This window comes from Poecilia formosa, unplaced genomic scaffold (genome assembly GCF_000485575.1).
Source record: "Poecilia formosa unplaced genomic scaffold, Poecilia_formosa-5.1.2 Scaffold112, whole genome shotgun sequence".
Lineage (NCBI taxonomy): Eukaryota > Metazoa > Chordata > Actinopteri > Cyprinodontiformes > Poeciliidae > Poecilia > Poecilia formosa.
In genome coordinates this window covers 998,848-1,024,840 of record NW_006800051.1, presented here as the reverse complement: position 1 = coordinate 1,024,840, position 25,993 = coordinate 998,848, and the positions used below count along the sequence as shown (strand labels likewise).

The 25,993-nt window shown below is 37.0% G+C and overlaps 3 protein-coding genes across 7 annotated transcripts in view; 1 reads left to right on the top strand and 2 right to left on the bottom strand.

The window, feature by feature from the left end:
• LOC103143446 (hepatic lectin-like) overlaps positions 1-5,755 on the bottom strand; it is a 21,368-nt gene extending 15,613 nt beyond the window's left edge. The window contains exons 1-6 of one of the 3 annotated variants that reach the window (XM_016675329.1): positions 5,294-5,755; positions 5,141-5,200; positions 3,372-3,410; positions 3,161-3,262; positions 2,739-2,816; positions 1,827-2,090 (exon numbers count right to left, since the gene is read on the bottom strand). In XM_016675329.1, the coding sequence (XP_016530815.1) occupies positions 1,827-2,090; positions 2,739-2,816; positions 3,161-3,262; positions 3,372-3,410; positions 5,141-5,200; positions 5,294-5,351 (601 nt within the window). In that variant the 5' untranslated portion in view covers positions 5,352-5,755. Of the gene's footprint in view, positions 1-168; positions 364-1,011; positions 1,090-1,434; positions 1,652-1,826; positions 2,091-2,738; positions 2,817-3,160; positions 3,263-3,371; positions 3,411-5,140; positions 5,201-5,293 lie in introns of those variants that run through there. The other 2 variants (XM_016675330.1, XM_016675331.1) reach the window with 2 other exon arrangements.
• Positions 1-12,143, bottom strand: part of LOC103143506 (CD209 antigen-like protein E) — a 13,698-nt gene extending 1,555 nt beyond the window's left edge. The window contains exons 1-9 of one of the 2 annotated variants that reach the window (XM_016675333.1): positions 12,005-12,143; positions 11,852-11,911; positions 11,567-11,623; positions 11,290-11,349; positions 9,788-9,898; positions 9,005-9,082; positions 8,532-8,683; positions 8,305-8,426; positions 7,995-8,224 (exon numbers count right to left, since the gene is read on the bottom strand). In XM_016675333.1, the coding sequence (XP_016530819.1) occupies positions 8,047-8,224; positions 8,305-8,426; positions 8,532-8,683; positions 9,005-9,082; positions 9,788-9,898; positions 11,290-11,349; positions 11,567-11,623; positions 11,852-11,911; positions 12,005-12,032 (846 nt within the window). In that variant the 5' untranslated portion in view covers positions 12,033-12,143 and the 3' untranslated portion in view covers positions 7,995-8,046. Of the gene's footprint in view, positions 1-7,994; positions 8,225-8,304; positions 8,427-8,531; positions 8,684-9,004; positions 9,083-9,787; positions 9,899-11,289; positions 11,350-11,566; positions 11,624-11,851; positions 11,912-12,004 lie in introns of those variants that run through there. The other variant, XM_016675334.1, reaches the window with a different exon arrangement.
• A 506-nt stretch (positions 12,144-12,649) lies between these two features.
• Positions 12,650-25,993, top strand: part of ak2 (adenylate kinase 2) — a 16,265-nt gene continuing 2,921 nt past the window's right edge. The window contains exons 1-6 of one of the 2 annotated variants that reach the window (XM_007559996.2): positions 12,650-12,839; positions 15,271-15,396; positions 16,441-16,551; positions 16,693-16,787; positions 21,083-21,155; positions 23,648-23,867. In XM_007559996.2, the coding sequence (XP_007560058.1) occupies positions 12,741-12,839; positions 15,271-15,396; positions 16,441-16,551; positions 16,693-16,787; positions 21,083-21,155; positions 23,648-23,867 (724 nt within the window). In that variant the 5' untranslated portion in view covers positions 12,650-12,740. Of the gene's footprint in view, positions 12,840-15,270; positions 15,397-16,440; positions 16,552-16,692; positions 16,788-21,082; positions 21,156-23,647; positions 24,878-25,993 lie in introns of those variants that run through there. The other variant, XM_007559995.2, reaches the window with a different exon arrangement.

Below are 25,993 nucleotides of genomic sequence, written 5' to 3'. Positions count from 1 at the left end.
TGAACCAGGAGGAATAAATCTCTGTAGATGTTTGTGTGGTTTGGAGACAGCAGGAGGCGTCTTCTGTCCTGCAGCTACAATCTAACTTCCTGTCTCTGTCAGTCCATCAGTGTCTCTTTAACATCATTAGAGGACAGAAATGAAACAAAGATCAAATCCTGGACTTACTTCTTGTTGTATTAGTTGGTGGATATGTTGGAGGTTCTGGACATGTTGAAGGAGGACATGTTGGAGGTTCTGGACATGTTGAAGGCGGACATGTTGGTAGCAGCGGTTCTGTGGTTCCAGAAGTAGGACTAGAAGGCGTGGCGGGACAAGATGGACACGTTGCTGGTGGTGGAGATGTAGGCTGGTCGATGCTTTCTGTTTAAAAATAAATGTCAAAATAAATGTTGGAACTGAAGTATGACAGACTCCTTTATTGCAGGGCTCAACAGAAAACAAACAAAATTCTCTCACTGATGCTTATCTCTTAACTTGGGTAGAAGATTAATTTGGCTCTTCCTCTTCATCACTTCCTCTTTATTTTCAGTCTCAATGTTTTTGACAGTAAAGCCAGTTAATATTTGACAATGATCACAGGTTGATTTTATCCAACATTAAATATCTAGGTTCAAAGTCTTCTATTAACCTTTACTTTTCATTAACACAAAAAGTTTTTTACATCAGTTTTTCTGTTTCTTTTTTGTGTCTGTGCTCCGACTTCTCAAACGGTGGTTGTGGCAGACGGCTGCTGGTTCTGAGCCAGTTACCAGCAGCCACTAGTTACCAATCTAGTTAAAACTAATTTTAACTAGATTGGTTAATTAATTGGAAATCATTTAAAATATTTTTTGCAAAATGCCTCACATTTGTGGTGAATTGGCGCTACATAAATAAACTGAACTGAACTGAATGTTTTCTGCTGAATTAAAGAAAATGAAGTCCTGATGAATATTTAAATATTTCCAACAGTGTTAAAATAATTAAAATCCCAGATCTGACAGCTCTAAATGAAACTCTGAGTCTCACGTGAGATGTTTTTCTTCAACATGTCGATCTCCTCATTCAGGCTTTGGAGAGCTTTGTTGTTCGTTATATAAAGTGCAACTGGTTAAAGAAAAAATAATTATGATCACTTAAATGCAAAATAACATTTCTCATTATTTACAAACTTACTTTGTAAAAAGTAGCATTTATTTAATGACATTTTACTCCAGAAGCTACTGTGATTTCAGTTTCTGGTTTAATAGCTGCTGAATTTTTCAACTGGTTATGTGAATAATGACTATGAAGAATATTCAAAACCAGCAGATAAAAACAAATAAAAGACAAGACATAAAATGTTTTTTTGCTAAAAAAATTTTTTTTAATCACATTTAAATATAAATTTAATATTAAGAGTTTGTTTATTTGACTTCTCTTCATATTTTCACAGGTAAAATTTTTTCAGACCCAGGCCGCTAGCAGCAGCTGCCAAGAGAACGACGAGACTGATGAGAACCACCAGAACCGCTGGAGACATTTTGGACTTCCTGTCCGGTTGTTGAACATCTGCTGAACAGTGAACAGAAAATCAGAGGGGAATGGATATCTGATCAATACTTGATAACCTAGCATGCAAACATGATGCACAATATAAAATACACAGATGAAAGATGTTTACCCTCTTTTTTTTNTGAACCAGGAGGAATAAATCTCTGTAGATGTTTGTGTGGTTTGGAGACAGCAGGAGGCGTCTTCTGTCCTGCAGCTACAATCTAACTTCCTGTCTCTGTCAGTCCATCAGTGTCTCTTTAACATCATTAGAGGACAGAAATGAAACAAAGATCAAATCCTGGACTTACTTCTTGTTGTATTAGTTGGTGGACATGTTGAAGGAGGACATGTTGAAGGAGGACATGTTGAAGGAGGACTTGTTGAAGGAGGACATGTTGAAGGAGGACATGTTGAAGGAGGACTTGTTGAAGGAGGACTTGTTGAAGGAGGACTTGTTGAAGGAGGACTTGTTGGTAGCAGCGGTTCTGTGGTTCCAGAAGTAGGACTAGAAGGCGTGGCGGGACAAGATGGACACGTTGCTGGTGGTGGAGATGTAGGCTGGTCGATGCTTTCTGTTTAAAAATAAATGTCAAAATAAATGTTGGAACTGAAGTATGACAGACTCCTTTATTGCAGGGCTCAACAGAAAACAAACAAAATTCTCTCACTGATGCTTATCTCTTAACTTGGGTAGAAGATTAATTTGGCTCTTCCTCTTCATCACTTCCTCTTTATTTTCAGTCTCAATGTTTTTGACAGTAAAGCCAGTTAATATTTGACAATGATCACAGGTTGATTTTATCCAACATTAAATATCTAGGTTCAAAGTCTTCTATTAACCTTTACTTTTCATTAACACAAAAAGTTTTTTACATCAGTTTTTCTGTTTCTTTTTTGTGTCTGTGCTCCGACTTCTCAAACGGTGGTTGTGGCAGACGGCTGCTGGTTCTGAGCCAGTTACCAGCAGCCACTAGTTACCAATCTAGTTAAAACTAATTTTAACTAGATTGGTTAATTAATTGGAAATCATTTAAAATATTTTTTGCAAAATGCCTCACATTTGTGGTGAATTGGCGCTACATAAATAAACTGAACTGAACTGAATGTTTTCTGCTGAATTAAAGAAAATGAAGTCCTGATGAATATTTAAATATTTCCAACAGTGTTAAAATAATTAAAATCCCAGATCTGACAGCTCTAAATGAAACTCTGAGTCTCACCTGAGATGTTTTTCTTCAACATGTCGATCTCCTCATTCAGGCTTTGGAGAGCTTTGTTGTTCGTTATATAAAGTGCAACTGGTTAAAGAAAAATAATTATGATCACTTAAATGCAAAATAACATTTCTCATTATTTACAAACTTACTTTGTAAAAAGTAGCATTTATTTAATGACATTTTACTCCAGAAGCTACTGTGATTTCAGTTTCTGGTTTAATAGCTGCTGAATTTTTCAACTGGTTATGTTAATAATGACTATGAAGAATATTCAAAACCAGCAGATAAAAACAAATAAAAGACAAGACATAAAATGTTTTTTTGCTAAAAAAAATTTTTTTAATCACATTTAAATATAAATTTAATATTAAGAGTTTGTTTATTTGACTTCTCTTCATATTTTCACAGGTAAAATTTTTTCAGACCCAGGCCGCTAGCAGCAGCTGCCAAGAGAACGACGAGACTGATGAGAACCACCAGAACCGCTGGAGACATTTTGGACTTCCTGTCCGGTTGTTGAACATCTGCTGAACAGTGAACAGAAAATCAGAGGGGAATGGATATCTGATCAATACTTGATAACCTAGCATGCAAACATGATGCACAATATAAAATACACAGATGAAAGATGTTTACCCTCTTTTTTTTGAACGTGAATAGATAAATCCTTTGTGTCTGAAACAGAGACAGAAATATCTTTTAATGTCCTTCAGTTGGGAAACTCAGTTATAGAAGCAAAATGGAAGCATACAAATTTGCACAATGGTAAAAATGCATAATTAAATAATTGTAGTGCAAGTTCAAATTTACAACATTAAGATAAATCTGCTCAGTTACTAAGAAAAACCCAGATTCAAAGAAACGTGCATCTGAGAATGATCATTTAAATCTGCATCTGTATTTTTCCAGATAACAGAAACACAACAGACTTTTTACAATTATATAAATGAAAATTAAGACTGAAATTCACTAAACTGATGTTCAAATCACAAACAAGTGAAATGTTGCATTGCTGCACAGTTCATTGCTACAAAAAATGAGAAGTTAAACACTTTGTTCCCTGAGGTGACATATTTCATAGGTAGGAAGCATCTGATGTTATCAACGATAAAACAATAAATAAACTGAAACATCACCTCACAAGTGCAATCAATCATAAAACATCCTAAAACTCTGAGGTTATTTATTTATAACCATTGTAGATGATTTACAAAATTGAATCGCTAAACTAAAAATGATAAAAATAGGTCAGGTTGCAATTATATTTCTTCTTCTTTTCTTTTTGTAGCCCAAATCAGAGACTCATGGATATGTTTATAGTCAGATTTTTAAAATTCATTTAAATTTGTCCAGACTATGCAGTAAAATCTCTTTTGTGACAACTTCCTTGTAAATATAACACCCTATAATTAAACTGATCAGGCAATGACAACCAAACCCCAACGCAAAAANTAAATAATTGTAGTGCAAGTTCAAATTTACAACATTAAGATAAATCTGCTCAGTTACTAAGAAAAACCCAGATTCAAAGAAACGTGCATCTGAGAATGATCATTTAAATCTGCATCTGTATTTTTCCAGATAACAGAAACACAACAGACTTTTTACAATTATATAAATGAAAATTAAGACTGAAATTCACTAAACTGATGTTCAAATCACAAACAAGTGAAATGTTGCATTGCTGCACAGTTCATTGCTACAAAAAATGAGAAGTTAAACACTTTGTTCCCTGAGGTGACATATTTCATAGGTAGGAAGCATCTGATGTTATCAACGATAAAACAATAAATAAACTGAAACATCACCTCACAAGTGCAATCAATCATAAAACATCCTAAAACTCTGAGGTTATTTATTTATAACCATTGTAGATGATTTACAAAATTGAATCGCTAAACTAAAAATGATAAAAATAGGTCAGGTTGCAATTATATTTCTTCTTCTTTTCTTTTTGTAGCCCAAATCAGAGACTCATGGATATGTTTATAGTCAGATTTTTAAAATTCATTTAAATTTGTCCAGACTATGCAGTAAAATCTCTTTTGTGACAACTTCCTTGTAAATATAACACCCTATAATTAAACTGATCAGGCAATGACAACCAAACCCCAACGCAAAAAATTTACATTGAAATGGGTTTTACTTGCAAAGAAAATGAAGTAAAACATGTAAAATAAAATTTCTTCCACATCAGATTGCCTTTTTTAAAGAAAGTCTACGATTAAATTAAATAAAGTTTTGCTCTTTTTTTGTGTGTACATAAATATTTTCATCTGTAAATATTTTTTACAGATGAAAAAATAACACTCATATCACCAATGTACACAGCTGTGTTTAAAAAAATAGCAATAGAAGCATAACAATTTCTTCACACACGAGCAGAGATACGTTTTAGTTCAAACCTTCCTGTTTCGAAATCTGGACTTCAGCATAAGTGGTGTCAGTCGATGAAGAATTATTATCTGCTCAAGAAACAGGAAGAAATAAACCAGATGGAGTCAACATGAGTTTAGTTTTCACTGCGATGCAGAAAAGCATAATTTAAAAAATCTCACCTTTGGGCACTGATTTGGTGAACTTCACCTCAGAGTATGTTACCTCAACTTCAGGCATGATTCTGCTGGGAGTCTGAAAGAGAACTGCAGGTCAGGAGAAACGGGGAGCTTTTAAAAGCTTCCTGCAGGCGGGGAGGAGACAGACACACCTGAGCAATGATGGTTTCACTTTGAAACAGGTGACATCAAAGGAATCAGTCACAAAAACTACAATAATTTCCATATCAAAATTATCTGTGTTCTAAAGAAATTGATAAAATAAAAGAACTCCTTAAACCTTTTCACATAAATAAAAGTAAGAAAGTGCAGCTTCTCAGCTGTACACCAGTGCAAAAGTTGAGTTGCATTTTTGCTATCGATGAAAAAAACTCTTTTGAGTTAAAAGGGACTTATTGCATAAAATTCACATTTTGAATATTTTCGTACTGTCATTTAGGTTGCTACTGCTTCTAGAAACAACCGAAGCAATTAAAGAAAACACCCAGGTGGTTTTTGGTGATTAGTTAATGATTATTAGTATCTGGAAGATGATCTGTATCAAAAACCTCCCAGTTAACGTCACAATCAATGGGCACGGTGACGTTAACTAGCACCCTGAACTGAGCTCCAGAACATTTGGTCAGCTGGTTTTACCACTGTATTTGCTGCACAATGGCTGCTGGAAAAGACAAATGCTTTGTTGCATTCTTGTTGATTGTGCAGGAGGCTCCACTTCTACCTTTCAAAGATGTACTTTTGTATAGTTGTGCATCTGTTTCCAGCCATTGCAAATGTAAATATAGAACTCGGAGGCGTGGCCAGCAGCCGCTCGTTTGGATTTAAAGTGACACAGGCCCTAAAACAGCTCATTCTGAAAGGAGAACTGACCAGACTAAAAAAGACAAAACCTGAGGTTGAGGTGTGATGGATTGAAATATGTTCCTTGTAAGTACATTTACTCTCATTCTGGACTTATCTGCATATTGTAACCATTACAAACTTCAAAGTAACTGTTCCCAGCCAGCATGCCTAGGTGGGNTTTTTTTGTGTGTACATAAATATTTTCATCTGTAAATATTTTTTACAGATGAAAAAATAACACTCATATCACCAATGTACACAGCTGTGTTTAAAAAAATAGCAATAGAAGCATAACAATTTCTTCACACACGAGCAGAGATAAGTTTTAGTTCAAACCTTCCTGTTTCGAAATCTGGACTTCAGCATAAGTGGTGTCAGTCGATGAAGAATTATTATCTGCTCAAGAAACAGGAAGAAATAAACCAGATGGAGTCAACATGAGTTTAGTTTTCACTGCGATGCAGAAAAGCATAATTTAAAAAATCTCACCTTTGGGCACTGATTTGGTGAACTTCACCTCAGAGTATGTTACCTCAACTTCAGGCATGATTCTGCTGGGAGTCTGAAAGAGAACTGCAGGTCAGGAGAAACGGGGAGCTTTTAAAAGCTTCCTGCAGGCGGGGAGGAGACAGACACACCTGAGCAATGATGGTTTCACTTTGAAACAGGTGACATCAAAGGAATCAGTCACAAAAACTACAATAATTTCCATATCAAAATTATCTGTGTTCTAAAGACATTGATAAAATAAAAGTAAAAGAACTCCTTAAACCTTTTCACATAAATAAAAGTAAGAAAGTGCAGCTTCTCAGCTGTACACCAGTGCAAAAGTTGAGTTGCATTTTTGCTATCGATGAAAAAAACTCTTTTGAGTTAAAAGGGACTTATTACATAAAATTCACATTTTGAATATTTTCATACTGTCATTTAGGTTGCTACTGCTTCTAGAAACAACCGAAGCAATTAAAGAAAACACCCAGGTGGTTTTTGGTGATTAGTTAATGATTATTAGTGTCTGGAAAATGATCTGTATCAAAAACCTCCCAGTTAATGTCATAATCAATGGGCACGGTGACGTTAACTAGCACCCTGAACTGAGCTCCAGAACATTTGGTCAGCTGGTTTTACCACTGTATTCGCTGCACAATGGCTGCTGGAAAAGACAAATGCTTTGTTGCATTCTTGTTGATTGTGCAGGAGGCTCCACTTCTACCTTTCAAAGATGTACTTTTGTATAGTTGTGCATCTGTTTCCAGCCATTGCAAATGTAAATATAGATCTCGGAGGCGTGGCCAGCAGCCGCTCGTTTGGATTTAAAGTGACAGAGGCCCTAAAACAGCTCATTCTGAAAGGAGAACTGACCAGACTAAAAAAGACAAAACCTGAGGTTGAGGTGTGATGTTTTGAAATATGTTCCTTGTAAGTACATTTACTCTCGTTCTGGACTTATCTGCATATTGAAACCATTACAAACTTCAAAGTTACTGTTTATATTTACAATGTTTTGCCAGCAGTTTGGGGTAAATATCTGTCAAGGTAGTTTGATTTAGTGGTTGTAGTAACCAAATGCAACCAGCAGGAGGAGTCTAGCGCTAGTGAGCCACTGACAGTCATGTTTCAGATCAATTGACCGAAAATATGTATGGACTAATGGACAAAACACTCAGGCAACTGTGAAGTGGAGTTCATGACTTAACCTCATGAGCTTCATGTTTAATAATTAAAATGAAAACAGGAAACTCATAAAAGCTGAAAAACCTTTATTAATTTTACATATTCAACAGGAGATTTGCTGTTATTACAAATAAAATAAAGTAAATATCTTCTAAAATCAAAGTAATTTTCTATTAACATGTTTTTAAAAGAATATTTTAAAATGTGCAGAGATCTGAAGCTGTTTTCTAGACTGAACTTCACACACAGAAACACAGCTGGATTTTTGAATCTTTCTCACAGATACTTCTCAGATTATCATTACAATGTCTATCATACCATCGGACCTCATCAGGGATTTCTGTCTTCATCATCCCCACACAGTCCAGTTCTGCTCCACTAAGAGAATCAGGCTGTCCCGGAGCCCAAAAACTCAAACTGACAGAAAGACAGATTTAAGTGAATTTAAGTGACTTTAACTCTTGAAATTAAACCAAATAATTTCAGATTAATCAGACCTTTGGTTCAGTGGAGATCCGTCCGTCCACAACCAGGAGCCTTCTGTCTTTGAGTCGGTCAGTCCGATCCAGAACGTTTCATTATTCTTGATTATCTCCCTTACTCTGATCTCCAGGAACATCTAGGCAGAAAAAGTTGATGAAGATACAAGTGAAACTTTTCTGAGCTGAGATGAAGAATCATGATGAAATGAGAGAGAAGCTGAACCTGCAGCAGAGTTTCATACCTGCTCCTCTCTGCTGTCGATCTTCACCAGGTCTGATCCCAGATCAGTGCAGGAACGTCTGCTGTCAGTCCAGGATGATGTAGAGTTGGAGAAAAAATAACTGCTTCCTCTGTGTCGCTCCCAGCCGGCTTCACACTTTGGACATGTTTCATCTTTAAACAGATCAGAACAAAAACTTCAGAAAATCAGGGGGAAGACATCTTTGGAGAAATCCTGCAGCTACAATCTACAAGAATCTACAGGACAGAAATGAAACTAAGATCAAATGCTGGACTTTTTACTGCAGGAGGCGATAGACACTGAGAAAGAAGGGTGGAAACAAGAAAGAAGAGTGGTTCAACTTTGAAGATCATTTTCAAAATAAATTCAACAGATATCAAACACATTAAATAAAATAGTGAAGAAGAACAAAAGATTTTTAACAGGCTTAAAATGAAACATTAAATCTGGACTTTAAATCCTCACAGTCTCACCTAAAGCAATCATCTTCAGTGATTCCAGATCCTCCTTCAGGGTTTGGCACCTTTCATTTTTCATCAGATAAAAGACAGCTGTTTTAAGCAAAAATAAGCTGATAAAAATAAGTTTCATGCAAAAATCGTCAAGTCAAATCACAGTTTATTTATTTAACACATTTACAGCCTCAGCTGACCAAAGGGCTTCACAACAAATACATCATCACAGGTAGATGAGTGGAAATAAAATTAAGTTTAGTAAAAAATAATGAGACAAATATAAAACTGGCAAAGATTCCAAAAGCTAATCGTATGAATAAGAATCAAACAATTTAGAAAATTTAGCAGAAGCAATTTTCTTCCATCCTTTGACTTTTCTCTTTAACTGGTGTTGAAGGCAGAAGGAATATGTGAGTTTTCAGTCTGGACTTTAACAAAAGCGTAACAGACAGAGGGAGACTGTTCAGAGGGAATAATCATAATAATATTCAAATAACATGCAAACTTCCAAAAACAGACATTTGTAATTCTGAAATATCACCCCAAAAAGCCATTGTTGTTACAGATCTTATAGTATCTGTTAGATATTAAAACATTTTGCAACTGATCAGATTTACTGAAATAAAACATATTAATTTATATATAATAATTAATGTTTTTGCTAAAAAGGAATGTTTTCCTAACTAACATGCATCTAATTTTATGAATCTCCAATGTAACACAACGACCTGCCATAAAATTCAAGTAAAAACTTTTTATTTATTTATTTTATTTGACTTCAAAGTTGAAAAAAAAACTCACTGATGCTCAGAGCAAAGACTGCAATGACCAAGAGAGCCATGAGAACCAGCAGGACAGCGTGTTCTGGAGATATTTTGGACTTCCTGTCCGGTCCAGGTTGCTGCAGATCTGCTGAATGGTGAGAACAAATGAAAGGTGAAAGTGCTGCTACATCTGGGCATGAAGATATTTACCACATTATAAATAAACTGGCAAAAGGAAGTATTGCAGTATAATATAAGAACAAAATAAATGACAATGCCCTCTGAAAAGGCGCACAAAGTGAGTAGAAAGCACAAATTTGCTATTAATTAAATTTACATAAAATTAAAATTTAAGACAAGATGCTATTGTGTTTAAGAAATGTCTAGAGGGAATAAATTATATAACCAAATTAAACTGAAAATATGAAAATGTTTTGTGGACAAAACTGTCATATTGATGTCATGAGAGAAGGGGAAGATCACTGAAGAGTTCCTGTTTGTTACAACCAAATGCATGGAGAAATTTCTGAACTCCAAAAGTCAAAATATGTGCAAAAAATGCAGAATGTTTTAGATTAATCTGTAAAATGTTCTATAATAGAAAAAGGAAAATGTTTTAGCTCAAAAAGTAGAAAATGTATGGAGAAAAACTCAGAAATTTGTCAGATATTTTCTATAAAAAAACTTTGAAATTTCTAAATTTGAAAAGTCAAAGAAATTGCTATGAATTTTTTTTTTAATTTTTAGATTGATCTCAGAACAAAACTAAATTTCTGAGTTTCAAATGTATAATTTTTTTTTACTTTTTAAATTTAGAAATGTCTAGAAAATTTCTGAGATTAAACTCCTCCTGAAATTTTACTCCATGCCATTTTTTCTATCTATTGTTCTGATATGCAGATGGTTCTCTTGTAGAGAGATGCTTCTATCTTGCAGTGAATTTGCATTCATTCATACCGAATAAATGTAAAACTGGATAAAAATCTGCAGGAACTGTGTGATGCTATCATGTCAATATGGATGGCAGTCTCTGAGGAATGTGTCTGACATCATGTCCAACTTGTGTCAGAATTCACCAGCTGTGAAGGAAAATCACGCTTTCAACCCAGTACTAACAAGGCAGCGTACCTAATAAAGTGGCAACAGGTTGGTGAGGGATAGGCTTCCATGTTTAGCAACAGAGATTACAAAGCGGAACGCGTTAAGCAGAACAACCAGAGCAAGTTTCCGATATGAAAGTTTTCAGATTATCAATAATATTCAAATGAACATAAATGTTGTTTTGTTTCACAGTTGACTGTTGCAGAAAGAGAGAAGTCAAGCCCATTGTTCCCTGCAGTGACATATTCCACAGGTAGGAAGTATTTTAGATCAACAATGATAAAACAATAAACTAACAGTAATATGCACAAGGAATTAACTCAGATTAAATTCTAGTAACCATAAAAACATAATTAAAACATCAGACATAAAAGCTTCAAATTATTAAAATTTACTTGCACACCAGATGCCTTCAGAAATGTTAGTTTTAGTTCAAACCTTTCTGCTTCGAAAGCTGGTCTTCAGTGCAGCTGTTGTTAGCGAATGAAGAAACATTATCTGCACAAAAAACATAAAGTAATTAATCTGATGGAGTCCAGCCTATTATTAAAATTCAGAAAAACAGAAAGTGTCAATTTACAGACAAATCAAGTAACAATCCAATCACTGAAACAAAAATTTAGGTTTATAAAAACAATTTTCATAATGAATCTCAAAGCCTAAACTTGTTCTGATTAAGTGGCACACACATTTCAATTAGATTTTTTTTTCAAACCTTGTTGTTTGGAAACCATGACATCATCATAAATTTCGTCAGCCACTGAAGAAACATCTGCATAAAAAAAGAAAACATAAAGAAATAAATCTGATGGAGTCAAACATTAGTTTGATAGTTAAATTTCAGAAAAACAGAAAATGTGAATTTATGGACAGATACAGTAACAATCAAACCACTAAAACAAATATTGGGCTAATAAAAAATTACATTTGACAAGACTACTAAAAATCGCACTTTATTAAAACACAAATTGGCATTAAAAACAATATTTTTTGTTCAAACCTTGTTGTTTTGAAACCATGACATCATCATAAATGTTGTCATCCACTAAAGTAGCATTATCTGTGTGAAAAAACATGAAGAAATCGATCTGATGGAGTCAAACATGAGTTCAGATTTTCACTACTATGACGAAACGCAGGAGAAAAAGCTCACCTCTGGGCGCTGATTTTGTGAACCTCATATTGCTGTTTGTTCCAGCAGCTTCAGACGCGTTTCTGCTGGGAGTCTGACAGAGAAATGCAGGTCAGAAGAGACAGAGTTTTTAAAGCTTCCTGCAGGCAGGGAGGAGACAATACACCTGAGCAATGACAGGTTCACACCAATCTGAAAGGTATTCTAAACATAACCTAGTATTTTTCTGAAGCAACACAAGTCATAAAGTCTCTAAAATAATTTCTTCATCAAAATGATTTGTGTTCCAAAATATTTACTCAAAGTTGTTCTCTTATTTGAGGTTTAAAATGCATTTCCCATTATATTTTAGTGTGCAGCTACTTAGTTTAAAATTTTAACGGAAAGTATTTGTTGTTACTTTTAATTAAGGCGTAAATAAACAATTCCGTGCTTACCACTGTCAAAATCCCCAAATAAATTCAAGAAAGTGATATTTTACAGTGAAAGAATGTGGGGAATAAAATAGTGCGCGTTCCTTTAAACGTTTTCCGGAAGCGGTGTAATGCTTCCTCCAATCCTGTGCTACACACGTAAATTGACTCGACTGCCAACCAATCAAATCGCGGATTTGCTCTGGTATGGGCGGGGCTAAGGTCTCGTATTGAAAAGGAGGATGTGGCTCATTCTTTCTGGCCAACTTGGCTGAAGTGTCAGCACCGCCGCACCGACAGACTTCTGGAAAGTTTCTGCTTGGTGTCCCCCCTCCGGTGCTGTCATGGCCCCCAGCGTGCAGTTAAAGGAGGCGATAGCTGATGTACAGGACGGCATTCGAGCCATCCTTCTCGGACCTCCCGGAGCCGGGAAAGGGACTCAGGTGAGGCTCGCGGCGAGCTAATGCTGCTAATAGTAGCTGTTAGCTTTGAGGAAAGAGAGGTGAAGTGCGCATAATCGATAACTAGTTAATAAGAACTTTAACCTTTATTGCTTTTATCAATAAATACTGTATCACTTTGTTATTAACTGGTGTGATAAAAAATGAAATTTCAGTTTTATTTCGGTGAGGGCCGTCCTGACTAAATTCAATGACGTCTAGAACGATAAAATGTTTTAATTTATTTATTTTTAAGGTTTGTTTGTAGCTAAATTGTGGCTTAAAACCAAAATCCCCAACCAGTTTTTCCTGATTTTAATCTTCCAGGACTTTCATAGATTTTGCAGGACAGGACATGTTACTGACACCAGTAAACCTCCCAGTTTGTTTTAAAGTAATCAGGACATTGGTTAATTCTTTAAATGGGAAGAAGCTCAGCTGTCATTCAGATTCTCAATGACTTTCAGCCGTACGTTTCTACTAGTTTCCATTTCAAATAATAAATTACTCCAACGTCTATTTATGTGTACATGAATGAACATATAATAAACATAAATATTCAGAAATGCATAGTTGTATAATGTTATAAACGTTCTCAGTTCGGTTGAAGTGAACTCCGGCCCGGATTGAATGGATATGCAAACACCAAACCTGCTCCAAAAACAGGAAGCAGAGCAAGGCTTTCTGGGTAAATACAACCAAAACAAATGTGAGTCTACCGCTAATGAGGGGAAATGGCTCATGGGCTTTCACCAAAGACAAAAGTGAAATCCTACAACAGCTAAAATTTGAACCCACTCCATTTTTATTTACAGTTCGTGTTTTATTTACAGCTGCGCTCAAAGGTTTTCATGTCATTTCTTTCAGAAGTTCTTGCTACAGTGCTACCACAGGTGAGGAGGGGAACTGGTTGCTGAGCAGTGTGAAAGAGAACAACAGCAGCTGAAAATATAACAAATATTGCAATTTTGACTTCAAATCTAATCTAGTTTACCAGATTATCAGGTGTAGGGAAAAAAACCATAAATTTATTGGTTTTTGTTCAGAGCGATTGCAAGACGGAACAAGAAATGGACAAATGAATTGGAAGCCAGTAATGCTGTCTCAATATTTCGTCAAAGCAATATCAGTATGTGAAATTTTCAGATTGTAAAGGATTGTTCAGAGTGTAATGACTAATATATTCCAAATCCTGTGAATTTGCATCTTTCATGCTAATGTAACATTGAGTCTGTTGGGCAGTGTTTCACAGCAGCATTACATAAAAGGTCACAGAATAATGGAAACACTGAAAAAGAGAGGACAGAAGAAAATGCACAGAAATACTAACTTATAATAATATCACTGGAGTCTCTAAAATCGTGCAACCCTGCCTCCTGAAGCCTCAGTTTGGAGCTTTTTCAGCCACATCCCAGGGCAGAGACCCAGATAAATCACTTTAGGGATTATACATCCTGTCTGGCCTCGGAACGCCTTGGGATTCCTCAGGAAGAGGAATGTCTCCGTTTCTCCTTCTGAACTTTTCCCCACTGCAAAAATCACTCACTGTTGATTCTTTCAAAGTAAATTCATCATCATCAACTTCAAAATAAAGCGCTTTAACGCCAGTCACAGCTGAAACAAAGTGCTGAACATCAATAACAAACAAGATAAAAGAAAAATAATGTGACAAAGCTGAGCACAAAAAAATGAATTAAAAACTCAATTCAAAACACAATAAACAGATAAAATCAATAAGAAGTATGAACTTAGAACATTCACACAAAGAGAAAGTTAGCTTTTCAACTCAAATTGCTACAGACATATTTCAAATGCACAACAAAATACCAGCTTATCCCATGCCATATTGCTCAATCACAATGGTTTTCTTTTTTTGAGATATTTAATCTTTCTGCACTGCAAAAATACAACATCTTAAAGTATTTTTGTCTTGTTTCTAGTGCAAATCTCTTAGAACACTTGAAATAAGACAAAACTAACTTACAAGTAACTTTTCTGGAAGATATAGAAGCTCAATAATTCCTCAATAAGTCAATAATTCCTTAATAGAGATGGAAAAAGTTCTAGTTCCACTGGCAAATTATTTCACTCATAAGAAATTTTTCCTGTGTTATGTGAAATAATCTGCCAGTGGAACTAGAACTTTTTCACCAATATTAAATAATTATTTACTTAAAACAAGCTCCTATATTTTTGTTTTTGCAGCGCATCAAAAATGTTCATAAACTAACATATTAAATTGAAATGCATCTTTCCATTGTCGCCGTTCTGAATCTAAACTTTGACTAAATTTCCTTTCTTTTTAAGTTGTATTTGATTTTTTTTTTTTACAAATCTGTTTTGAATACTGTTTGGTAAGCTGAAGGTGTGTGTGTGTGTGTGTGTGTGTGTGTGTGTGTGTGTGTGTGTGTGTGTGTCTGTCTCGTCCCTGCAGGCTCCCCGGTTAGCGGAGAAGTACTGCGTCTGCCACCTGGCCACAGGAGACATGCTGAGGGCCATGGTGGCTTCAGGCTCTGAACTCGGCAGGAGGCTGAAGGAGACCATGGACTCCGGCAAGCTGGTAAAACATTCCTGCTTTCATATCATCCCCTCAAAAAAATAAAATCATAACAACCTGAACATCTGAGCCACATGTGTTTTCAAAAAGTAAAGCAAGAAAGGCGACACATTGTCTAACTTGTCATTTTAAGATATTTTCTAATGTAGTTTGGTGAGAAATTTGAGTAAAATATTGTATTGGTGAGAACTTTTTACTAGTGATGCATCAATCTGATATTAATATCTGTATCGGCCTCAGGTTATCAATTACTGTGCCTGATCCATAAGGGCTGATCTGTTCAGTCTAGTTCTATGCTGTATTGTTTATTTTTCATTATATTTAGTTTTCATAATTGCACTTTCTGAATCATTTGAAAGAACATTTTATGCTGTTTTATTTTTTATTTTTTTTACGTTTCACCAAAGTAGTCAACCTGTTGTTTTTGTTGGTATATTTTTTATGTTGGCTGTTATTCTCCTAATTGCACTGACTGACCAAACCATTCAGTCCATTTATGTCTGTATTTAAAAAAAGAAACGTTTCAGTCAGTTTTTCTGTATCGGATCGGTATCGGCCGATACTAAACCTCAGATATCGGTATCGTAATTGAAAAAAAGGGGATCTGTGCGTTTCGTTTTATTTCTAAAGTTTTTTTGTCCTTTTTCATCGTTACTGACTGATAAAGCTGCAGTTTGTGTGTTTTTGCACATCAAGGTCAAATTAAATCAGATAAAAATTGACTCAATGTTAAAACTCTACTGTAGCCTGGAGGGTGTACTTTCTCTTTGCCGTTCCTTTATGTTTTCAAACTGTCATGAACTGAAGGCAGGAGGAAGCCGTAGCTTTGTGTTTGTTCCTTTAAAGTTTAGGTTTTATGTCAGTGGGAGTCGTAGGACTTCATTATTACCACCTCTGATGTCATTTCCTTTGGTAATTTAGAGGCTGTTAGTGCTTCCTGTGGTGTTCGTGACAGTTAATTACACACTGTGCTATCTGCAGATATCACATTGTCTGGTAGATAAAGTTGCAGGAAGTTGTTGAGCGTTTTTTTTTTTTTTCTTGCAGGTCAGCGATGAGATGGTGGTGGAGCTCATAGAGAAGAACCTGGACACGACCGCCTGCAGGAACGGCTTCCTGCTGGACGGCTTTCCCAGAACGGTCAAACAAGCAGAAATGGTTCGCAACAACATTTAGTCCTCATATTTTATTCATCAGGTTCTATGAAACTAACCAGGGAAAATAATCTAACTTCTGGGTTTACGTATTTATGAAGACAAGCGATGAAGCTCAACGTCCTCTGTGCTGTTTGTCCTTCAGCTGGACGACTTGTTGGACAAAAGGGACGAGAAGCTGGACTCTGTGATCGAGTTCTCCGTAGACGACTCCCTGCTGGTTCGCCGGATCTGCGGCAGGTAGGAAACAAACTAATCATTCAGAAGTGACTCAGTTTGACTGGCAGCTGGAACTGAAAGCTGATTTATGCTTTCCATGACAGCTGCTCCTCCGATTCACAGCCAGAGTTTAACTTGCAGGATAAACGCTTTGCCTCCGAGCCATAAGAAACCGGAGCTGCAGTCACAGCGTGTCTGAGCTGGTCTGGTGCTAAAACCTGCTGGGTTCAGGGATAAACCAGGATGAGTTTAAACAGAGAACCAGCAGAGCAGGAGCTTCATCCTGACCTGAAAATATTTTCTTTTTGAACGTTTTGTTGTGAAGCTGCAGTTAAAGTTGTTCCAGTAACCTGATTGGAAATGCTGTGCAGGATGCAGATTTGACCACTAGGTGTCACCTTTGAGCTGCTCGTCAAACACATTGTTGGTGGGAACAGAACAGCACTGCTTCTGTTTCCTCAAAACTTATGGAATAATGTTTCTGAACAATAAATATCATCCTTCGTTTTGGCAATAAATTATTTTATTACAGTTTATTAACATTGGCCTGCATGGGAAGCAAGTTGGATCTCATCTGGCCAAACTTTTAGTGTTAATTTAACCTCTATACGGTGTTTCGATCGTATTGAAGATTCTGTGTTTTCATTAGTGGGGGTTATTTTATTTACAGCAAGATATTTTTCCCATGTTAGTGAAATAATCTGTCAGTGGAACTACAACTTTTTCATCAACATTAAGGAATTATTTACTTAAAACAACCCCCTATTTATTGCTAAAAAGTTCTTTGTAAGTTAGCTTTGTCTTATTTCAAGTGTCCTAAGATAGTCACTAGAATTTAGTGCTAACGTCACAAATATTTTGTTTGCAGTGAAGGCAGTCCGAATGTATCTAATATGGATACATTTCTAAGAATCCCGTCTGCAGTCAGATGGGTCGGTAAATATTAAAGGTGCTCTCAACCCTAGACGCGAGTCCTGGTCTCAGAAAAGACGATGTGTCTCTATGCTGCACTGATCTGCAGAGCGCCAGATTGATCTAGACCAGCGCTACCTAAAGTGCAGCAAAGTTGAAAATCCAGTGAAACACGGCTTGCATGTTGCATAGAGGTAACTTGTTCTGCCTGCTAACATCAATAGACTTATTCATTTCTGACTGGAGTTTTCTCTTTTGAAGCGATTATTGTAAATTGGTCTGGGTGGAGGAGCTGAGCCTGAAGCCAGAGCGTTGACTTATTGGTCCATCTAAATCATACCTAATGCCTGTAGTCATTAGGTATGATTTAAAGGAGACCTACTGAGATTCCTCAAACAGGTTAGAATAGGGCAACATGCTGTATAAACACTTAATTTGCATTTTGCACAAACTTATTCTTGGATGAGAGTTCAGTCTCATCAGTCCTGCCTGTTTCGAGCAGTTTTAGGGCCTCTGTCATTTTAAATCCTAATAAGCTGATGCTGGTCACGCCTCAACGTTTACACTCGCACTCTTTGAAAATGGTTGCAAACAGATGTGGAATTATACAACTGTACATCTCTGAAAAGTGTTAGAGCCTACTGCATAACCAACAAGAATGCAGCAAATAGTTTCTGGATGACAAGTCAACAACAAAACACTTGTCTTTTCCAGCAGCCATTGTAGAGCACATACAGTGGGAAAACCAGCTGACCAAACTGGAGCTCAACTCAACTGATTTGTGACGCTACATTCAGGGAGAATTTTGAAATGACTTAATTTTTCAGACATCATGTTGTTGCCATTTTTTTAGAAGCGGTAGGAACCCAAGTGGAAGTACAAAAATGTGCAAAATGTTAAATTTGCATAATGTGGCCCCCTTTAAAAAATAAAGAGACCGAAGTAGAACTGTCGATGTGCGGTCACCTGGTATCTGCTCTACAATGGCTCCTGGAAAAGACAAGTGTTTTGTTTTTGACTTATAATCCAGAGACTACTTGCTGCATTCTTGTTAGTTGTGCAGGAGGCTCCACTTCTGCTTTTCAAAAATGGACGGTCGTGTAATTGCGCATCTGTTTGCAACCATTTTCACTAAGAGACTAAAATCTCATTATCCAAGAATGATTTTGTTAAAAATGTAATGAACATGTTTTGTATCGCCCTATTTGAACCTGTTAAAGGAAGAATAACTTTTTACATTCAATGTGGGAACCACTGTCCTTGGCAAATTGTGGGTTCAAATAGAAAAGAGTGCACCTAATAGTCAACAAATCAAAAGCATTTTATTAAAGTTCTTCATTAAACCTGAGAACACGCCCAAAATATTTTCAGAAAAGCTTTATTTTCATGGAGCCAGGAAGGACGACCTCTAACCGTCCTGGAGCTGGAGGAAAAGTCCACTTGGTTTTCCTGCACCAGCAGATGGCGCTCCAGAGTTTTCCGATGATCCTCATGCTGTCTGCATCTTAATCCTGCTCGGGTCGGCAGATTGATTCAGGAGAGTCTGGAACAGAGTGATAATGCTGGAAACAAGTGGAGTGTGAAATCATGCAATTAACAGAAGGTGGCCTGAAGGTGTTGGAGAGTCTTGCAGCAGGAAGGTCTTACAGCGGATCTTTAGTGAAGTGTTTACCTCAGAAATGGGCTGGAGTTTAAAAGCAGCTCGCTTTCAGGCTGTTATGTTGACCTTCTAAGTCTTTCTAAAGTTTTAACTCGTTAAATACGGTGTTGTTAATAGGACTGCTCATGGCTTTTAGGATGAATCAGAGCTGAGAAAATAGTTGAAGGAAGTTCTGCAAAATCGCTGAACTAAAACATGAGTTTAAATAAATGATGTACTTTAAAGTCCACATCTTGGAGGTTTTACATATTTCATCATTTAAGTGATTTTCAGAGTTGTGAATCATATTGTTGCTTTTCTTGTCTGTTCTGTAAACAGAAACAGATTATGACTACTGAGCACGCTCCTACAAGTTCTTAAAGAGGATATTGAACCGAATCCTGGTCCTAAAAATCGGAATCAAATTGTGATTTAGTAAAAAATTCTCCACATTTTATTTGTCCTGAAAAACTAGAATTCTCCTTATAAACATTATGGCTGTCGCCCTCTGGTGGTTTCAGAGAGTACTCCACCACTACAGGGCCAAATCTGGAGAGCAGGTACCGAAACATCAGCTTTAAAACTGTAAAAACACATTTTTGTGACTCATTTGTTGGTACTGTCTGTATTTATAGTTGTTCCTCAAGAAAATGGATTGGTAGGGCATATCCAAAGTACGGCCCGGTGACTAATTGTGGCCCTCTGAGTGATTGTTGTATGGCCCCTGTTCTAAAATAAAACTGGCCACAATGACAGACAACTGAAAGAAAGTAATCCTCGTTTATTAAAGATGTTTCTACATTTATCTCATCTTCATAGTGCTTAAGATGAAACATTAACCAAGGTCTTGTTTTTGTAGAATCTAGATTTAAAAAAAACCCTCCAAAAATGTACATATAAGTTATATGTGTATAACACATTTCATCAACCAGTCGGTTCAAAGTGCTTTACATCATAAAAACATGACTCTCCAATTATGAGAGAGATGATGGCATTTTATCAAATGCCATCATCAAAATCATCAATACTCATCAATTATATTGATAATGATCCAGTTACTAATAATCACAGGCAACTCCAAACAGACTGAACCAGACTTAATTTAAAGTAGCTCAGTGTTTCAGCTCTTTTGCCGTTTTCTGGAAGTTTGTTCCAGATTTGTGGTGCGTAGAAGCTGAAAGCTGCTTCTCCATGTTTGGTTCTTTAATGTGTTTTGGTGATTAATTGTTCAGTGATTTATAAATCAACAGAAGGATTTTACCGTTTATACTCTGAGCTCCAGAGAGTCATGGAAGGACTTTAGAACTGGGGTGATGCGCTCCATCTCCCTGGTTTTACTGGGAAATGTTCTTCAGGTGATGGAAGACTGACTTTGAAGCTGTCTTTATGTGGCTCTGAAGGTTCAGGTCTGCAGTGATGTTCAGGTATCGGCCCTTTCAGTTGGTAAAGCCTGGAAATATGGGCCAGCTGGTTTTGTGCCAGATCATTTTCATAACCGACTGAGTAAATCAAGTTTCCAGCTCCGCCTACGTTGGGGACGATTTGTGGTGAAGTCGATGTTCTCTGGTCTGAGCAGCTTTCAGATTGGCCTGCAGCATGTTGTGAAATGTTTAGTTGTCGTCTCGACTGCATCATACCCGATGCGACCTCGGTTTATGCAGTCATGTGTGTCTGCGGGGCATCGTGTCGCAACGACAAGGTCCAAGTAGGACATGGTGTGGGATGTGAAAGGACAGTGACTCACTGACCCGCTCTGCTTCCGCAGGCTGATCCACCAGCCCAGCGGCCGCTCCTACCACGAGGAGTTCAACCCCCCCAAACATCACATGAAGGATGACGTAAGTAGTTTCTGCTCCGGCCTGCTGGGGAAAACAGTCTGAGCAACCCGCCGCCCACCTGAGTGACTCTCAGGCTGAAAATGGGTCAGAGTTGAGCTGCTTTTCAACAACTGGCCTCTTTTCACTTTCAGACACGTTTTGTTTTTCAGAAAGCTGTGACCCAGTTTCAGTCTGAAAAGCTGTTGCGTCTCCATCTAGGTGGGCAGAAGTGGCTGCTGGTGGAGGACTTTTTTTATTTTGTAACATCCACTGACCTTTTCGTAATGGCAGATGTAAGAATGGCTCTGCCAGAACCAGAATGGCTTCGTTAAAGCGAAACTTTTAGAGCTTCAGGGTTGTGACGACGACAGAAAATCTCAATATGAAGAGATTTATTTACTTTTAACCAGAGTGGCAGAAATGGGCTTCCATATTATGACCCTATAGAATTGTTTAAAATATTCTAGTTGTTTTCACCATCTCACATTATTTCTAAATCGTTTGAATAGAAACATTTGTCTGTGAATGAAAAATCACATCTGAACCGAATCATGACCCTAAATATCAGAATTGGATCATTAAACACTAATTTGCATTTCAAATGTCCAAACCCTGAAAAACTATTAAATCATCATACATAGATGTATTTATTTAAACATTTAAACATTCAGTTTTAGGATTTTTACATATTTTGTATTGCTGAATGTTAGAAAGAACTTGATTAAGTGATATTATTATTGTTGCTTATTTTTTGAGTTTTTACAACACATCTCTAAAAAGTGTGAAGTGAAACTCTGAATTTTCTGCATTAGTATGTTTTATGTGGAGCCAATGTTAACATTAAACTCATCCGAGACTCCAGTTCCTGCTGAAGCTGCATCCCTGATGTCATTTCCTGTAACAAAAATCATCAACTTTTGTCTTTTTTAGTTTTAATAAAATCTAGCAGAAAAACATCTCTGTATAATGATTTAGTATTTGCACTGCATTTTTATAAAATTCAAAGGATTAGAAAGATTTTCTAAAATATTTCCTCCTAAACCTTCACACCACATCTGGAATGACCAACAGAGTCAAATTAGAGGATTTTAATTCAACTAGACGTTGACTGGTTTAAATGTATTCATTCTTCAGCCTCTGAATAAATTATCCAAGATGTTCCTGGAATTTTACGTGTTCAGTTATGACACGGAAATGTTGTATGTTGGGAATTTCTTGTGGTTTGTTTGGTCTACTGTCACAACTTGTCAGTGTGTGTTGACTCAGTAGCTCGGTGCTTTTGTTGTTTATTTTCTGTGATAATTTCCTGCTTCCTGCCTCCACCTCAGGCTGCAACAAGTAGCAACATGCAGGAATTAAAAGAGAACCCATTACACAAAACTCACATTTTGCACACTTTTGTACTTAGATTTGAGTCTTTTTGTTTTAAGCTCAAGAGCTTTAAAAAAAAAACACCTCTCTGTGTTTTTGGCATTAACTTAATGTTTTTTGTTTTTGAACTGTTTCCATGTCACCACTGTACTGGAAAAGAAAAGTGTTTTGTTGTTGACTTACCATCCAGATCCCACTTGCTCCATTCTTGCTGGTTATGCAGGAGGCTCCACTTCTGCTTTTCAAAGACTGTGTAATTGTGCTTCTGTTTGTAGACTTTTTCACATGCGGGTGTAAATGTTGAGTTGTGGATCGTGGCCAGCAGCAGCTGTTTGGATTTAAAGTGACAGAGGCCCTAAAACAGGCACAACTGATCAGACTAAAATCTCATTTTCTAAGATTGATTTTGTGCTAAAATGTAATAAACAGGTCTTGAAAAGCCCATAACCATGGCCTAACCTGTTTAAGGCAGGGTCGTGATGGTTTTTGGTCTTTCATTTCAGTTTAGTTTTATTTTGTTATGACTTTATCTAATTTGGTTAGCTTAAGTTAGATTTTAGAGTTTGTTTGTTTGCTAGCTAGTAATTACATATTTACATTTTATTAGCTACGGCAGTAGTTTTAGTTTTTTCATACTTTGACCTTTTTGAATTCTGCACCTAAAAATGAACCAAAGTATTGTGATTATGTGTGCATGCCGAAGATGCAATTTTCTAAAAATGAATTCAGTTATTGTTGAACAACCAACTGACTCTGGCGTCTCCTCCAAACTTTTGCTGTCGCCGTTTTGCAGCTAGCTTAGCGCCACCAGGAAGAAAAGGAAGTGCTGTAATTTGCCGATGACTGAAGTAAAACTTTTGAGGAGGAATCAATTTCACATCAGTTCAAAAGGCTTATGGGTTCATAAACATGAAAACAAAGGATATTGTATCTATAATTTCATTATGTTTTAGTTTTATAAGCTCACAGTATTGTTCCAGTTAGTTATAGTTTTTTTACCCCATTATTCTCCATGTTTATTAATAAAATGTTTTTTCAGTTTTAGTTTTAGTTATCTATGATAACTTTGGTTCCAGTAGTTCGCCTGTAACTGATTGTTCCCACCTGAGGCCTCGTCCTGATGCTTCTGCTCCTCCTCCCAGGTGACGGGCGAGCCGCTGATCCGCCGCAGCGACGACAACGAGACGACGCTCCGCTCCCGCCTGGACGCCTACCACCGGCAGACGTCCCCCCTGGTGCAGTACTACAGCGCCCGGGGCCTGCACACGGCAGTGGACGCCTCCCAGAGCCCCAGCGTGGTGTTCGCCTCCATCGTGGCCGCCTTCTCCGCAGCCACGGCCGCCCCAGCCCGCGCCACCGCCTGTAAAGACCAAGTCTTCTTTGTTTAACCCTTCTCTTCCTTCCTCTTTTTTCCCTCCTCGTTGGAGATTACAAGAGTGGCAAGAAAATCTAATGTTGGAATGTAAACAAGGAAAGTAGGAGCTTAATGAGCCAGTCGTGCTCTTGTTTCCATGGCGATAACATGTTGAAAGTGTGACTGAATTATGACATTTAGCTGATCTGAACTCCATAGAAAACATTCCCTCAGTGTTGACCTTCGTTGCTGGACTCTCTTGCTCTTTAACTTTCCCTTTTTCTTTTTGGGCCTCGTTGTTTTTTGTGGATCCTTCTTCTTCTTCTATAACTTCACCTTCCCCGAAATAAGATTTATGTATTTTCCAGGTGTGGATAATCGTAGAAAAAGTTGTTCCCATCTCGATGCGTGAGGTCTGGAGATCCTATCTAAGATCCTTTTCAAACTAAAAGATGGATGGTGAAGAATGTTTATGCTTTAGATGATAAAATCAGCTGCTGCTGTTTCTGCCTCCATAAAAACTCTGATTTCATTGGCTGAGGAGGATAAGAAGCTATAATAGTTATGATGACCTGCAGGAAACAAAAAGTATGAGAACCCTGATATGCATGATAAATATCTACATATGCAGCTTCCATCAAACCACCTTTATGCTGGTTTTCATCTGAAAGACATTCGTCTCCATCATGCATCTTTTACAGAACCCATAATTAATGAATCTTCTAGAAGTTTCAGGAATCGGAATCAGCTTTGAAATTAATCAGCTAAGACTGAAACAATTAGTCGGATTAATTGTGATGAATCTATTATTGAAATTATTCTGAAGTGGTTTGGTAATTTATTGTTAGCTGAAGGAAATGCACTCTAAAAAGGTTAGTTGTATTCGGAGCAGTAATTCAGCCAAACATGTTCAAAATATTTACACAGGATACCTTTGCTATAAATGATCAAGTGTAATGCTGATGCTGCAATTTAGACGATAAATGTTTATTTTCTTATTTAAAGACATGAATTGAAATGTTTGTTTGCATCTTTTGTTGTATTTCTAACATTGTATTAAAAAAGTTGAAGTGGCTGGATGCAAAAAAAAGAAAAGTTGGGAATATGCCAGTTATTTTTATCCAAATTAATCTTCAGGATATTTGATTACTGGAATAATAGTTGGTTGCAACCCTAAAGCTGATATAAAAGAGTTAAAATGTTGCAGTTTTCATTTTACCAATCGTTTTGTTCGGTAATATTTCCATCGTTTCTCAGGAGTTTCTGGTTTTGCAGAGTTTGTTTTAGCTTTTAGACCAGAACTCAGTCAGAACCGGTTTCATGTTCGGGTCTCGGTGCCTGGAGATGTGAATCCTGTTCTCTCATTTGTTTATCCATTAGTTCAACCATCTGCTGCTGCCGCCCTCTGATGACCCCTCTGTGCATTAGAAAGGGAGCTTTTACAGGCCGGGTTAATTGGTAAAATCAATCAGAACCTTGTTTTTTTTTCTGGGAAATGGACGGAGTAGTGTTTTCAGCAGAGAAGCAGAAATTTCCTGTAACACGGTGTTACATCAGTTTGTACAGTCTGTTGTTTTCCTGCTGTTGGTGCTGCAGAGTTTCTTTGGAACCAACTCATCCTCGTTTTTATTCATGTTTTATTCTTTCTTCCTGTTACAAAAACTCGATTTGTCCCCTTCATCTTTGCCCGAAGGACTCGTGTTTGTATCTGAAACCTGGCAGCAGAGACCAAAAGCAGCACCTGGTCTTCCATATGGCAAACAGACAAAACTCGGTTGATGTGATGTAAAACAGCAGTGAGGAGGTAGAGAGCCTGACCCACTGCCCCTTCTCTAATGCAGAATCTGCAGCTGAAAACAAAATGAAGTTTTACTGGATCAGTCGTCTAAATGAATGAATGGATGAGACATCTAGTTGTGGTTAATCTTTGTCTGTTGCCATATTTAAATGCCAAGGAGCCACTTTCATATTTGCTTTTTCTTCTACATTTCTAATCATAGATACAAGTTTGATTACAAAACCTGAATGTTCACAAAATACAGTCAATAATCGACCAGAGAGCTTCGATGGTTCCCTCCGCCTGTAGGGAGGTTCGATGGTTCCCTCCGCCTGGTTCCCTCCGCCTGGTTCCCTC